At 59.2% G+C, this 15,123-nt stretch overlaps 2 protein-coding genes across 6 annotated transcripts in view; both read left to right on the top strand.

The window, feature by feature from the left end:
- The first annotated feature begins 10 nt into the window (after positions 1 to 10).
- Positions 11 to 8,863, top strand: WDR97 (WD repeat domain 97). 5 transcript variants are annotated; one of them, XM_020883928.2, is made up of 24 exons: positions 11 to 225; positions 394 to 524; positions 703 to 1,331; positions 1,621 to 1,742; positions 1,935 to 2,640; positions 2,712 to 2,854; positions 2,941 to 3,177; positions 3,253 to 3,343; positions 3,518 to 3,650; positions 3,740 to 3,861; positions 4,120 to 4,180; positions 4,327 to 4,476; positions 4,548 to 4,778; positions 4,859 to 4,984; positions 5,082 to 5,147; positions 5,980 to 6,108; positions 6,201 to 6,410; positions 6,499 to 6,693; positions 6,783 to 6,980; positions 7,055 to 7,176; positions 7,246 to 7,408; positions 7,693 to 8,270; positions 8,367 to 8,428; positions 8,528 to 8,863. In XM_020883928.2, exons 1-24 carry the CDS (start codon positions 96 to 98, stop codon positions 8,728 to 8,730), a joined length of 4,938 nt encoding a protein of 1,645 aa, XP_020739587.2. In that variant the 5' UTR covers positions 11 to 95; the 3' UTR covers positions 8,731 to 8,863. The 5 variants fall into 5 exon arrangements, with proteins under 5 accessions (XP_020739587.2, XP_020739579.2, XP_020739588.2 ...); XM_020883920.2 differs by having other exon boundaries at positions 5,064 to 5,147; XM_020883929.2 differs by lacking the exon at positions 4,548 to 4,778 and having other exon boundaries at positions 5,064 to 5,147.
- Positions 8,864 to 14,200: 5,337 nt separating this feature from the next.
- The window catches only part of HGH1 (HGH1 homolog), a 3,886-nt gene continuing 2,963 nt past the window's right edge, over positions 14,201 to 15,123 (top strand). The window contains exons 1-2 of the mRNA XM_020883964.2: positions 14,201 to 14,892; positions 14,965 to 15,065. Of these exons, the coding sequence (XP_020739623.2) occupies positions 14,330 to 14,892; positions 14,965 to 15,065 (664 nt within the window). The 5' untranslated portion in view covers positions 14,201 to 14,329. The remainder of the gene's footprint in view (positions 14,893 to 14,964; positions 15,066 to 15,123) is intronic.

Genomic DNA, 15,123 nt, shown 5'->3' with positions numbered 1-15,123 from the left:
TGCGTCAAGGGCGGGGCCTGCTGCGGCTGGTATCCTAGCAACGGTCTTACAGGCGGTTGAGCCGCCTGGACCCGCCTGGACCCGCCGGTTTTGAAATGGAGTCGAAAGTGTTGGGTGCAAGCAACCCCTCTACAGTAGAAGGCGACTACCTGATTCTAGACCAAGACCCATATGAGGCCGACATCTACGAAGTCCCGGACCCGGGGTTCCTCAAGGAAGAGAGGGGTGAGGTGGCCTGGGCTGACTGAGGCCCAGGTTCTGTCCTCGGGGAATGCAGCGCTCCCTGGGCAGTCTCCTAACTGGGCAGGGCTCCCAGGAGGGCCCTTGGCTGCCCAGGACCTCCAGAGTTAGGGGCCCAAGACCACACTGACCGCTTCCACTGCCGGTTCGCAGGGTCATCATTTTCGGAGCTGGCCCCACAGCTTTTTACCAACAACTCGCGGTGGCAGAACATGGCTCTGAGTGCCCGTGCCCGCCAGCTGTGGCTGCTCCTGCGCACAGGCCTGCAGGCCGTTGTGGAAAAGGTGCGGCTCGGCTGTGGCATCTGTGTCAAGGCCTCTTTCCTGACCTGGCTCTTCCCCTAGGGGTCCCCAGTAGGATCCCAGCCAGGGTCCTCTTGGCACCCCTAGACAGGTGCCCTGCCTACCCCCAACCCCTGGCCCCCACCAAGTTCACTGCAGTCTTGTTGATCCTGGCCCATAGGAAAAGAGAGCTGAGCTGCACGTGGCGCGCTTGACGCACGGGCTGGAACCCCTGCGGCGCCTGGAGATGGCAGCTGGGCTGTGTTCAGTGGCGCAAGACCCTGTGGGCAGACGCTTCGTGGTGCTGGACGGTGCAGGCCGCCTGCACCTGCACAGAGAGGATGGCTGGGCACAAGAGAAGCTGCTGGCTCCAGTTGCACTTACAGGGCTAGTGGCGGTGCTGGGCCCGCTGGGCACTGTGGGCCGCTTTGTGGGCTGGGGCCCAGTGGGGCTGGCCATACTAAGGTCCGACCTTAGCCTACTGTGGCTGAGTAAGCCAGGGGAGCACAGGGTGCCAGGCCGTGAGCCCATCTGCTGCCTGCCGGTGCCAGATCCCAGGCTGCTGCTGGTGGCGGAGGCAGGCAGAAGCCTGGTGCTCTGGAAGTTCCGTTCAGGGGGCCGCTGCCTGGTTCCCCACGGGTCACCTCTGCAGCTACCACCAAGCATCTCGGGTGCACTTGCGCGTCTGGCTCTGGGGCCTCGGCCTCCCCATCACGACCCATGCTGCTTCGCAGCCTATGGTTCAGCTGTGCTCACCTTTGATCTGCAAACCTGGGCTCTCACAGATGTGCGTCGGAATCTGCACAAAACGTGAGGGGGGGCCCAGGGACGGGTGAGGGAGGGCGGAAATCATGAGGCGAGGCTGAGACGGAAATCCAGTGCAGAGGTGCAGGTGGGTGAATGCGCGTGCACACACACGGCAGTCCACACACACACACACGCAGGTGGGCGAATGCGCGTGCACACACACGGCAGTCCACACACACACACACACACACACACGCGTCAGTTCTGAGTCCACGCAGCCACACACACACACACACACACACACACACACGCGGCAGTTCTGAGTCCACCCAGCCTCCCTCTCACTCCTCAGCACTATCTTTGACCTGGCGTACTGTAGAGAGGTAGAGGCCATGGTGACAGCTTCCCGGGACAGCACGGTGAAAGTGTGGGAGGCTGACTGGCAGATCCGGATGGTGTTCGTGGGACACAGAGGTACACTGGGCCACGGTGGCTCCTGAAGCCTGGTCTCCCTCCACCCTGGGGATGGCCCTCTGCCCTCAAGAGCCCCTGGCACAGAATGTCTGCTGCTTCCTTGTCCAAGCTTCTCCACCCTGGCCGCGACCCTGACCCAAGGCTCCCCTTTCCTGGGTCCCTGGGATGCAGAAGTGACACGTGCCCCCGCAGGCCCAGTGACCGCGGTGGCCGTGCTCCCGAACACCGCCCTGGTGGTGTCAGCTTCACAGGACGGGACGCTGCGCACGTGGGACCTGCAGGCAGCGGCGCAGGTGGGTGAGGTGGCGCTCACCTGCTGGGGCCGCGGCTTGCCGATGGAGAGTGTGAGCCGTCTGCTGGCCCCCGCTGGCCTGGGCTGGCCCTTGCTCTCCTTGGGGGCCCGCAGCGTGGGGCTGTGGCGTGCTCGGGAGCTCTACTCACCGTTGGCGCAGCTGTCTGCGCCGGTGCTCCACCTGCAGTTGGCGCCGGCGCTGTCCAAGCCCACCGCCCCGCACGCGGCGCTGCCCGCGCGCCTGGTGTGCGCCTGCGCCGACGGCTCGGTCTACCTGGTGTCTGTCTCTGGCGGACGCACCGTGAGCGCGCTTCTGCTGGAGCCCGAGGACTGCGCGGCCGCCGTGGCCTACTGCCTGCCTCGCGAGGCGCTGTGGGTGCTGACGCGCACCGGACACCTGCTGTATGCCAACGCAGCACGCTCCCCAATGCGGGTGCTGCACCGCCTGTGCCCGCCGCCGCCGCCTGCGCCCCAGCCCTGCTGCCTGCACCTCTACAGCCACCTCACGGACCCCGCCAGCGCGTTCACCAACTGGGAGATAGTGTGCCAGTACAAGGGCGAGCTGTGCCGCAGCGACGTGGCCTGGGCCTGGAAGGACAAGAACCGGTGGGTGCCGCAGCCAGCCGGGGCTGGGCAAGGCAACCGGACCCATGCCAACCGGCTGTGGTCGCCAATAGGTACCTGCCCGTGGTGGGGCACACTGATGGCACCCTGTCCGTACTCGAGTTGCGCTCCTTGAAGACAGTCTTCCGAACGGAAGCACACAGCCCAGGGCCCGTCACTGCCATCGCGTCCACCTGGAACTGCATCGTGTCCTCTGGTCAGTACCTCTCCCCCCTTCCCCGCCACGCTGGCTGAGGACTCCTTCCCTCCCCAGAGGCGTCACCGTGGCTCCTGCCCGCACAGGGGGAGACCTGACTGTGAAGATGTGGCGCGTTTTCCCCTACGCAGAGGAGAGCCTGAGCCCCTTGCGCACCTTCTGCTGCTGCCACCCAGTGGTGGTGCTCTGCGCCCTCGGCAAGCGCGTCACCGTGGGCTTCGAGGACCCGAACAGTGCCACCTACGGCCTGGTGCAGTTTGGCCTGGGCAGCAGCCCTCGCTATGATCACCGGCCCCAGGACGACCCTACGGACCACATCACTGGTGAGGAGGCAGGGCCGAGGGGAAGCCCAGGCCTCCAGATGGCTCTGGGCCCTAAAGCTAAGTTTTGGCCCCCAGGCCTGTGCTGCTGTCCCACGCTCAAGCTGTATGCCTGTTCCAGCCTGGACCACACCATCCGCATCTGGACAGCAGAGAACAAGCTGCTGCGGTGGGCTGGGGAGGGGTGGGGGCGGGGAGCAGCTGCCTGGGTTTCCCACCTCTGCCCTACCAGAGCTGGGCAGCTGGAGGGGGTGCAGGGGTGGCTGGGGATTTGCCTCTGCTCCTGCCTTGGTCTTCTACTCAGAGAAGCAGGGCTGGACTCCCACTCTGAACCCCCCTCCAGGCTCCTACATCTGAACGGTGCCCCTCAGGCCCTGACCTTCTGCAGCAACAATGGGGACCTGGTCCTGGCGCTGGGCTCCCGCCTCTGCCTGCTGGACCACAGACTCTACCTGCCCACATCTTACCTGCTTAAGGTGTGCAGTGAACACAGGTGGGCGGGGCAGGGCTGCTGTGGGCAGATGAGCCGCCGAGGCCAGGGCTCCAGGCTCCTTTTCCTGTTCAGAAGCTGTGCCAAGAGGACCCTGATGGGGCGGATGACCCTCCACTGCCGCTGGCCAGCCAGGAGTCACTGACCTCAGCCCAGCTACAGAGGCTCGCCAACCTTCGTGGGGCGGCCAGCCTCAGGTCTGCTGAGAGGCCTGACTGAACTGTCCCAGAGGCCCCCACCCGGCTCCCCTGGGTCAGGGCCTGGCCATATGCCCCCACAGGAGACCCCAGAGCTCTCAGGCCCCTCGGCCACTCACCGCAAGCCCATCCCAGTCCTGACCGTTCATGGTTGCCCACCGGGGGCCTAGCCGCCCAGCCCGGAGCCCCAGCCCAGCCTCTGCCCTACCCCACTGGCAATGCCATCTGTGTCCCCACTGTGCCCCTCTCTGTCTGCAGCACAGCCTTGTGTTTCATCCGTCGCCAGACAACAGCTCCTCAGCAGCCAATGTCGGAGGAGGTGGGGTGGCTCCCGGTGCCCCCCCAGCCCCCAAGCTCAGGACCCTCCCGTTCGGTCCCTGGGGCAGGCCTGGGGTCCCTGCACCTGTCTGGGTGGCACACGACAAGGCTCAAAGAGAGTGAGCTGACCCCTGACCCCCACCCCAGGACTTGGAAGTCCTGGTTGCCCGGGACCAAGACCTTCAGCAATTGAGACTGGGGCTGGAGAGCCCGGCAGCCCGGCCCCAGCTGACTTGGCAGCAGCGCCAGCAGGCCTTTGATAACTACCTACACCTGATCTACGGCCCGGGCATGCTGGTGAGCGTGGGGCCTCCCCAGACCTCCTTGTGCCCTGGGCCTCTGACCTGCCCATGTGCCCTGCCCCCCAGAGTCTGGATTCTGAAGCAGAGCCCCAGCAGCAGTGGGGCACGGTGGCCCTTGCAGTGGAAAGAGAGACCTGGGACCCGAGTGCCCAGCCCAGAGATGGCCCTGCTCTCAGGGGCACTGAAGCCCCACCACTGCAGGACGTGGGGACCCTGGGCAGGCGCTTTGCCCGCCCTCCCCAAGTCCCCTTGCCTCTACCAGCCACCTACCGGAGGGCCCACAGCAGAGCATCCCAGGTGAAGCCTCCCACCCCTCCCACCCCTGCCCTCACCTCATGATTCCCGCCCCCACCCTCTGACTCCTCCTTCCGGCCCAGCTACTGGCCCTGTCCTCCCTGAGCTGTGAGCTGGACCTCGGTCTGGACCTGCAGCTGCAGCAGGACCGGCTCAGCGAGAAGCCTCTGGCCTGGGATCCTCCGCCCCACGACCTGGGGCAGAGCAGGGTGAGGACCTGGTGGGAGAGGCTGCCCCGGGGGCGGAGCTGCAGGGACACTGGAGCCCAGGCCTCTGTCCCCAACCCAGACCTCCCTGCTGCTGCAGAGGCGGCCCCAGGAGCTGCTCTCCAACCGCAGGGGCTTCTTCCCTGCCACCATCCATCCTTACAAGGTGAGAGCCCCAGGCTGCGCTAGGGGCGCCTTCCTCCGCAGGGCGCCCTTCTTGGGGACCCCATCTTCCCCTGGCTGCGCACCTTTGTGCCAACTCTGCCTTGAGAGCCAGACCCACCCACACCCCCCACCCCCAGCCCAGTTTCACAGCTGTTGCTCGCACTCTGGGAACCAGCTGCCAGAGGACCAGGACACTGGACCAGGCTCTAGGGAGGCCAGAGCCTCTGCCGCCTGCCCTGGCTGCAGCCACTCTCAGCGAGTGTTGGGGGCGGGGCCTCTGGCCTGAGCGAGGGAGACTGTTGTCCTGCCCCCTGGGGGAGCGGAGTCACCCGGGAGCTGCCTCCCCACTCTGCCCCTCCCCCCACGCCCAGACACTTGCGTCTGGCACCCCCCACTGAACCTTCTAGCTGCTACTCCATCTACCCAAGCCTCCAGTATGCCCCCGGGGGCTCCTACTGCCCCCCTCCCTTTTTTTCTTCTTGGCTGCTGTGCGTGGCTTATAGAATCTTAGTTCCCTGACCAGGGATTGAACCCTGGCCCCGGGCAGTGAGAGGGAAGTCCCTCCTATCGCCCTGAATCCGGTGCAGAACTTGTGGGTGTCAGGGCTCCCAAAGGCTAGCTTCACCCGGACTTCCCATCTCGGCAACCACAGTGGACAGTACTCTGCCTGCCCTTCTGCCTGACTCTGGGAGGTTCTATCTTCCTGACTGGGGTCGTGAACAGGGCTGTGAGCCTGGCTCAGCTCCCGGACATGGAGCCGCTGCCGGCTAGGGTGGTCTCTGGGGTAGGTGGAGTTCAGGCTCTCAGCCCGGCCCGCTGTGCCCCGCCCACAGTACTGGCGGTGGCCTATTCGCTTCCCGGGCTATGTGCCCAATTCGGTGGTGCTGCAGCAGATGTGGTCGCCCGAGGAGGTCAGCGGCCTCGGAGCCCTTGACGGACTCTCGGACAGCCACGAGAGGAAGGTGAGGCAAGCGGCGGGGCGGGGTCTGCGGGAGGGCGGGCCCCCTCCCCCGTTCGCTGGCCCGCGGCCAAGGCCTGGCTCTCACCTCTGCAGCAGCGCGGGGGCCAGGACGACCTGTGGCTGGTGCGGGGCATCAGGCGGCGCCGCACCAAGCAGCAGCAACAGAAGCTGATCCAGTGGCTGAGGGACGAAGAGGACGAGGACGAGGAGGAGCCGGACCTGGACTGGGCCTTGGAGCCCCCGAGTCCCCCGCACAGGCTGCCCTCCGACCCGCTGCTGGTGCCCATGAGGCCGCAGGCGCTGGTAGGCGTCAGAGGCTGGGCTGGGCGGCAGCGCAGGGGCGGCCTAGGGAGGCAGGGTCTGCAGCTGCTGCTGCTGCTGCTGCCCCTAGAGCACCAAAGACCCTGTCCTGAGCCTCAAGGGCGTCCATGAGGACACCGCCAGGACCAAGACCTACCTTCACCGCCCCCAGTTCCACTACTTGCAGTTGCTCTGGGAGCAGCGCTACGGGCATCTGCCGAAATTTCTGCAGTTCTTCGTTGAGCAGAACTGGTTCAAAAAGCTCTTCCCCATCTTCACCCTTCAGGTTCGGGGGAGTCTCGGAACCACGGACTCGGGGGTGGGAGCAGGGAGGCTGGAGCGCCAGGGGTGACAGCAGGAGGCGGGGCTTGGCAGGCCTACCCTGAGATGAGCACGGTGGAGGGCCTGGCCTCCGCGTTCATGGACCTACTGGAGGAGGCCTCCTGGGCCGACCGTGTGCACGTGCTGCGCGCGCTGCTGCAGCTGCTACCAGACCTCAGCAGAGAGTTTTGTAGCCGGCTGCAGGGCACCCTCCTGCGCTTGCTCAACCTGGAGCAGCCCCCCAGCCTGCAGGTGAGTGCCTTGCCCTGGGCCGGCCCCGCCCTGCCCCAGGCGTGGGGCACCGATTTCTCTCCATCTGCGCTCAGGACCGGGTCCAGAAGCAGTTTGTGATGCTGGCACTGCAGCTGCTCCTGGCATGCTCCCTGGAGTCCCGCGAGGTGGTGCTGGAGCTGATGTCCTACTTCCTCTACTCGCCAGCCCCCTGCCGGTGAGTCCTGCTCCAGCTGGCCCTCCCCACTGTGGGAGGCCACCCTCAAACCTCCCACACCTGCCCCAGGCCAGAGCTCAGGAAGCTGCTGGACGGACTCGGCCTTCAGGACCCGCAGGGCTTCCTGTTCAAGGAGATGATGACCTGGGTCCAGGGCCCAGACCCTGAGTCCAAGGCCACACTGCGCAGGCGCTGCTGCCAGAAGCTGGAGGAGATGATCCAGCAGCTGCAGGTCTAGGCGGGCAGAGTGGGGGCAGGGCTGGGTGGCCAGCCCATGGAGCCTCTTGTCTTCTCCCCAGGCTTTCCCCAAGTCCGGGGGTGGGGGTGGGGTGAGGAATGGAGGGAGGGAGCCAGGTGAGGCCAGCAGGCTCCACTCTCTACTCCCACTCTGTGCCTCCTCTGTCCTCCCCTACCCTGTCCCCATCTCCCAGATCTTCCTACCTCCCCAGGAGGAGGAGACGGTGGGGTCTCTGCCTTGGACCCTGGTGCACCCTCCTCAGACCACCTCTCCTGCAGATGGAGACCGTGCAGCTGTCTGTATCCAAGTTGTCAGAGGTGCTGCCCAAGGTTTCAAAGACCTCAGGACTTCACCCCCCTTCTAAGGAGGCCCTGTCGCAGATCTCGATGCTCTCTGGGGCAGCTGGTCACATCTCTGTGACATCCTCCAACATCTCCCAGACACCCTCTCTGGTGGTCTCACCAGGGGTGTCAGACTTGACCACCCTGGAGCCCCAGGCCCAGCAGATGCTGGCACAGCCGCACTTTGCGAGGACCCAACGTGCGCTGTCAGAGACCCTGATGTGCTTCTGCCTCCAGCCTGAGGTCTTCTTGCGGTCCTCTGCACCCGCCATACTGCCCCATGAGATGCTGCCTCGTGAGATGCCGCCCTGTGAGATGCTGCCTCTGGCACAGATGGTCTGGTCACAGTCCAAAATGCTGGACCTGGGGCCCATTGATGCACTCAACTTCTTTTGCAAGCAGCAGCACATTCGGCAGCAGGGGCCCCTGCCTGAGGAGCCCTACAGCCCACCCCCAGGCTCTCCCCGGCCCCCGCAGGTCCGTGGCATGGTGCTGCCACGGTCCCCGGATCCCCGGTGAGTAGGCCATGGGCTCCGGGGTGAGGCTGGGGCAGAGCCTATTTGGGGTGGCTGAGGCACTAGCTCAGCCAAGCCCACCTCCCCACCCAACAGGCACGACCACATCCTCCGGCTTCAGGAGACTAGGGTCCAGAGGCCTCCCATGAGACTGAGGGGTGAGTGGGGTCAGGGATGGAAATCGGACCCTGGCTCAGCCCAGTTCCCACCGAGCATCCGCCCCACACCACGGTCTTACCATCCTGCTGGCCCCCCAGGCCGAATGTTGTTCCAGCTCTCGGCAGACCACTCCCTGGACCGAACCATCCGCATACTGAAGCTGCCACTGCCTCGGGTGGAACTGCAGCCTTTCCCCCCAGACTGGCCCAGGTCCACCCGTCCGCTGCCCCCACGGCTCCTGCAGCCTGCCCTGCAGCGCTACTTTCTGCCAGATAACACCAACCCTGACAGCTACCGCTAACCCAGCGAGTGGCCCTGGCCCAGCCCTGACTCCCCCTTCCCTCCAACATGGAGTCAAGACATGGCTCTCCAGCCAGCTGTTTGCCCCAGCTAAGGCTCAGGGCTGGAATAAAGTCCAGAGGCCATAACCCACACACTGGATGCCACCTTCACCTTTGGGGGCCACTGAGGTGGGTAGGGGGTCTGGTGTGTGGTGAACCTGCTGGTGGCCAGTTGCACGTGTGAGGCATGTGTAGGGGCCTGGTGGGGTCTGGGGTGGGACAGGATCTGGGCTGGGGTCAGCACATGTTGAGCAGTGTTCCTGGTGAGGGTGCGTTTGTCTGCCCAGAGAAGGAACCCACAGCACAGGCATGTCCCTGCTCAGGCACTCAGCCAACCTTTCCTTGTTAGTTACTGGGGTCAGGATGGGCAGGAGATACCAACAGGTGGGCCAGGGAGAGGGGAAGGTCTGGGTGGTGGCAGGTATGTGTGGGAGAACCTGTAGTCGTTCGATGCAGATGAAACCAGGAATGGTCGGAGCTTTGCTACCTCTAGGCTGGAAAGGAGAAGACTGATGAAGGGGCCCTGCATGCTTTACCCACAAAGCAGTAAAGGGGCAGTGTGTCCTCTGCATCTTTCCCCTCAGTCACCAGGGGACGGGCCTTGTCTGGGACGTGCAGGGTCTCAGAGGGCCTCAGCCTTTTTCTGCACTGCCATGACCTCACAAGGCCCTGCCCCAGCCCCTACTGGGCCCACGTGTGCACTGGCTGTCAGGACGCTTGTGTGAAGGGCCAGTGCTAGCTCTTCACGTCCTGCTGCTAGGAGGCCTGAGCACCGACTTCTTTCCTGCACTGTCAGCCTCTGACTTTTGACGTTCCTTCTCAATGGTTTTGTGGTTAAAATTGGCTGCTCACACCTTCCCCCAAAACCCCTACCTGTATGGGGTCTTGTTATGGGGCTTCTGGTGGGCAGCACTTGGATGTTTTTCAGTACATGATGTTCCTTGGGGGCTCAGACAGCAAAGAATCTGCCTGCAATGCAGGAGACCCCGGTTCAGTCCCTGGGTTGGGAAGATCCCCTGGAGAAAGGAATGGCTATCCACTCTAGTATTCTTGCCTGGAGAATTCCATGGACAGAGGAGCCTAGCAGGCTACAATCCATGGGATCGAAAAGAGTCGGACACAAGTGAGTGACTAACACTTTCACTTTTGGGCTTCCTTAGTGGCTCAGATGGTAAAGAATCTGCCCACAATGTGGGAGACCTGGGTTTGATCCCTGGGTTGGGAAGATCCCCTGAAGAAGGGAATGGCAACTCACTCCAGTATTCTTGCCTGGAGAATTCCATGGGCAGAAGAGCCTGACAGGCTACAGTCCATTGGGTTACAAAGAGTCATACACAACTGAAAGACTAACACATAGACACACATGATGTTTTTATAAAGCGGAACTGTGCCCCCTGAAACAAGGATTGGGAGGCCCGTGGTAGCCTGCTTCTACTGGTTCAAATTATGGTTCAAATTATAGAAGCAATAAATGCTTTAAAAAATACAAACATGGGAATTCTGATGGTCCACTGGCTAGGATTCTGCTCTCTCACTGCCAAGGGTAAGGGTTCAATCCCTGGTAAAGGAACTAAGATCACACAAGCCGTGCAGTACGGCTCAAAATTAAACAGTTAAATGTCAATTTTATGATATGTATATTACAACTATTTACAAAAGTTAATATACCACAAACCATGGAATTTAGATGGATGATCTGTTATGGTATGTTGATTTTCTCTCATGTGTGTTAGTCACTCGGTAGGACACTCAGTCTTATCTGACTCTGCCACTCCATGGACCATAGCTCACTAGGCTCCTCTGTCCATGGAACTCCATGTTGAATTTTCTCTCAACACATAACCAGATGGAACTAGGCCTGCCCCTGATGCACAGGAAGCCCACCTACGAACAATGGGTTGTGGCGGAGGGTGTAGGGTTCGGGCAGTTGCCCATCAGAGAGAACAGGCAGCTCACGTTCAAAAGATCCGAGCTCCTCAAGGCTTTCAGGGGAAGGTTTTAAAGACAGCGTGAAGAAGAACGTCATGGGTTTCATGATTACGTTGCACACAGTTCTCTGACTGGTTGATAGTGAGGTAACCGGGTGGGGTCACTGCTGGCAGCCTTATCAATTTTCAGGTTCCAGTTGGTCTGGGGACTAAGTGCTGGTGGTCAGCATGCAGTTAACTTCTTCCACGAGCAGGGGGTTTCGGTATCTGCAAAACCACTCCATGGCTATTGCTCAGGTTATTACTTCTGGCCTTTGTGTAGAAGTCCTTGCTTTGGTTTTATGGCTAAACTGTTACTACTTTGTCTTGTGTGACTGCTTTTGTCTTTGTATTTTCTCACTTCTCAGATAATTTTGCTCACTGGAACTTGGGGAAGGCCTAGGAGGCTAAAGCTCTTCTACAGAGGTGGCGGACATCCCAGTGGGGGAGGGGGGTCTGTCCCCCTAGGAAGGCCCTACAGAGTCCTGTTTGATTTCAAATAAAGCTATTTTAAAAAACACACAGAAACCTCCTTGAAGGGGCTTCCACTGACCAAATTGAGGACAACTTGAGGATCAAGATAATGACAGTAAAGTATTATATTTCTTTGAATAAACTAGGAATACATGTGTCTTCTTTGATATAAATAGGTAAAGAGAAAGCTCTTTTCCCTACAATAAATGATAAAATTAGAAAACAGCCACTTGGCAACCATCATGGTAATAACTAATTCAGAGAAAAAAACAATACATGCAAAAACTAGGGCGCGAAATTTATTTGAGAAACAGTGTGTTCACACAGCCTCAAAGTATACCCCCATAAAATACTTATTAAATACCAAAAGAAAAAGAGTAACTTGAAAGAAGCAGCTTGGGCCACTCCACCTTAATCAAGTGTTCAAGACAAGCCTCTCCAACAAATCAAAGCCATGCTACCCAATTAGACAGGAAGAAAAGAACCCAGCATCTCCTCCAGAACACTCCTGCCAGAAAGATACAACCTGAGTCTCGTCAGGAGGCAACCAGACACATGCAGACTGAGGAACGTGCTACACAGCAGCTGGCTGGGGGTCTGTGTCAAGGGCATGAAGAGTTGTTCCTGTCTGAAGGCCACAAGAGGTGACACACAGGTACTGGGCTAACTGGGGTAATCTGGGAATCCGACTGAGGTCTCTGAGTCAACGCTATATGGGGTTTCCTGTAACTTTGAAATCACTTCCAGATCCCCTGGTGGTCCAGCGGTTAAGGCTTCATGCTCTTATTGCTGAGGGCTTGGGTTCAATTCCCAGTTGGGGAACTAAGGTCCCATAAGCCGTGTGGCACGGCCAAAAAATAGACATAAATGAAATCACTTCCAAAGACTTCGGATCTTTTAATTCATCTTAGGGATAGTTAAGGCTCCTCACTGGTGATTCTAAAGGAAATCAACCCTGAATATTCATTGGAAGGACTGATACTGAAGCTGAAGCTCCAATACTTTGACCACCTGATGCAGAAGAGCCAACTCACTGGAAAAGACCCTGATGCTGGGAAAGATTGAGGGCAGGAGAAGGTGGTGACAGAGGATGAGATGGTTAGATAGTAACACTGAGTCAGTGGACAGAAGTTTGAGCAAACTCCAGGAGATGGTGGAGAAGAGGGAAGCCTGGTGTGCTACAGTCCAGGGAGTAACAGAGTCAGACATGACTTAGCCAGTGAACCTGGTGATTTCCGTAAGCACTTCCTTGAATCATTCAAAGCATGGGTCCTGAAGGGGCACATTTTTGTCTCAGTCAAAAGTACCCACCAGAGGGCATCATTTATCTAGATTACCCATGATATTTTAATTCCACATCTTGAGGAATTTTCAACTCTTTTGCCTAGGATCTGTGTGGTTGCCTTGGAGAGACAACACTTCCTTGGACTCGTCCACCCTCTTCCTCAGTTTCCAGGAGACTTTCAGGAAAACTGAGGTTGGGATTGAGGCTATGGAGTCTCTTCCTATTGGTCTAAGGCTCCTGCACCTTCTGACCTGCTGACTTAAGGGGCACACTGTTACCTGCAACTGGCTATCCTGGGCGCTACGGCCCCTTGAGGCTTTGTCCTAGCCCTTAGTGTGAAACAAAAATAATATCCACCTATTAAGGGGCATGTAGCTGTGGAAAAGTAATGCACATAACAAATAACTCATGAGTCAGGTAACAAATGGGGGGAAACCCCTACATGAGAAAAGAAAGGTCTCCAATTAGTGACCCAAGCTTCTACCTTAAGACAATAGAAAAAGAACAGCAAATTAAGCCTGAAGTAAGAAGAAAGGAAAAAGGCCAAAGTAGAAATCAATAAACTTGAAAAAGAAAACAATAAAAATAAATTAATCCAAAAGGCAGTTCTTTAAGATCAATAAAACAGACAAACTCCTGGCAAGACAAAAGGAGAAGACACGAATTACCAATATAAAGGATGAGAGAGGTGGCACCACGACAGAGTATATACACAGTAAAAGGATAAGGAAATATTACAAAAAACTTTATGACAATTAACAATTTAGATGAAATGGACTAATTAAAAGACGCAAACTACCAAATGTAACCCAAGAAGAAAAGGACAACTTGAATGGCCATATTTCTATTAAATGAATCTAGTTTGTAGTTAAAAAAAACCTTCCCAGAAAGAAAATTTCAGGCTTCACTGAACATTTACAGAGCAGTAACACTAGGTTTAATTCGCAGGTGGCACAGTGGTAAAGAATCCGGTCTGCTAATGCAGGAGATGAAAGAGACATGGGTTCAATCCCTGGGTCAAGAAGATCCCCTGGAGAAGGAAACAGCAATTCACTCCAGTATTCTTGCCTGGAAAATTCCATGGACAGAGGAGCCTGGCAGTCCACGGGGTCAACAAAGCATGGGATGCAATTGGGCGACTAGCACCTGCGCACGCAATGTTAGGTTGACAAACTCTAGCGTAAAATTCATAAGGAAAGAATACTTTCTCCAATCCTCCTGAGGCCAGCATTACCCAACACGAGGCGAAGACATCAGGAGAAAAGAGAACTACAGACCAATATTCCTCATGGGCAGAGATGCAAAAATTCTAAACAAAACTTCATTAAATTGAATACAACCATAAACAAAAACGAAAATATATATCGTGACCAAACGGAGATTATGTCAGGAATGCACTAGAAAGTCAATCACTGTAACTGATCACGCTTTTCTTCCAGAGAAAACAGATCTATGCCAATCCCACGAAGGAAGAGAGCCAACGTTCGCTATGAGGGGGTGGGCAGGAGCCCCCAAAAGGCCGCTCTTAGTCCTCCAGCGACAGTCAAGATCTCCGCTGGTCCGCGCCGGCTTCCGGGCGGTAGCGGCTTCCAATCCCACAACCCCCCGGGCCTCGACATGTCCCCGCCTCTGCGTGCAGGTCCCACCCCTTGGGTAGAGTCATGGCCTCGGATTGGTTACTGCGGCTTCCGTTACCTGGTGGGCGGGGCCGCTGACCACCTGTAGATTCCCGACTTGGCTGAGGGTGCTTCCCGGAGCTCACCGACCTGCATCCGGGAGGACGGGGCGGACAGGGTTGCGTTAGGCGATGGCCTAGCTCCCGTAGGGTCGCCCATGTCGGAGACCAGCCCGAAGGCGGAGGCGGCGAAGCTGCTCCCTTTCCTGACGCTCGGGGAGCGGGCTGACCTGCAGGCGGCAGCGGCGCAGCATGTGCTGGCGCTGACTGGCTCGAGGCCCGGCCGCACGCTGCTGGCCGGCCAGGCGGCACTACTGCGGTCGCTGGTCGAGCTGGCGGTGGCCCCTCCTCCCGCCCCAGCCCGAGACGCTGCTCGCGCGCTAGTCAACCTGGCTGCCGACCCCGGCCTACACAAGCCGCTGCTGGAGGCCGAGCCCGGACTGCCTGTCCGCCTGCTGGGCTGCGCGTTGGACCCACAGTGGCCCTGGGCCGAGGAGGCGGCCGCCGTGCTAGCTAACCTCAGCCGCGAGCCGGTGCCGTGCGCTGCGCTGATAGAGGCTCTGGCGGCCGCAGAACCCGGGGAGTCGGGCCTGGAGCGGCTGGTGCGCGCGCTGTGCACTCCAGGCTACAACGCCCGCGCGCCCTTGCACTACTTGGGACCAGTGCTCTCCAACCTCAGCCAACGTCCCGCGACCCGCGCTTTTCTGCTGGACCGCAACAGGTGAAGCTCCGGGCGCTAGCGGGGAGGGGTTGGAAGTGAGCAGGGACGGCACTGAGTGGCCCTTCCCTCCAGGTGCGTGGTCCAGCGGCTGCTGCCCCTTACCCAATACCCGGACTCCTCGGTGCGCAGGGGCGGGGTGGTGGGAACACTGCGAAATTGCTGCTTCGAGCACCGTGAGTCGTGGTGGGGATGCTGCCTTATCGGGGAGTGGAGGGAATAGGCTGTTCTCTG

The sequence above is a fragment of the Odocoileus virginianus genome, unplaced genomic scaffold (genome assembly GCF_023699985.2).
Source record: "Odocoileus virginianus isolate 20LAN1187 ecotype Illinois unplaced genomic scaffold, Ovbor_1.2 Unplaced_Contig_23, whole genome shotgun sequence".
Taxonomy (NCBI): domain Eukaryota; kingdom Metazoa; phylum Chordata; class Mammalia; order Artiodactyla; family Cervidae; genus Odocoileus; species Odocoileus virginianus.
This window is presented reverse-complemented; position numbering and strand designations above follow the sequence as displayed.

Bases quoted from the DNA above. Each gene is read 5' to 3' on its own strand.
- WDR97 (XM_020883920.2), top strand. From the start codon at position 96: ATGGAGTCGAAAGTGTTGGGTGCAAGCAACCCCTCTACAGTAGAAGGC. The intron at 3,862-4,119 runs GTCTGCTGAGAG...CTCTGTCTGCAG, and splicing joins CGTGGGGCGGCCAGCCTCAG to CACAGCCTTGTGTTTCATCC. The intron at 6,411-6,498 runs GTAGGCGTCAGA...TGCTGCCCCTAG, and splicing joins CCATGAGGCCGCAGGCGCTG to AGCACCAAAGACCCTGTCCT.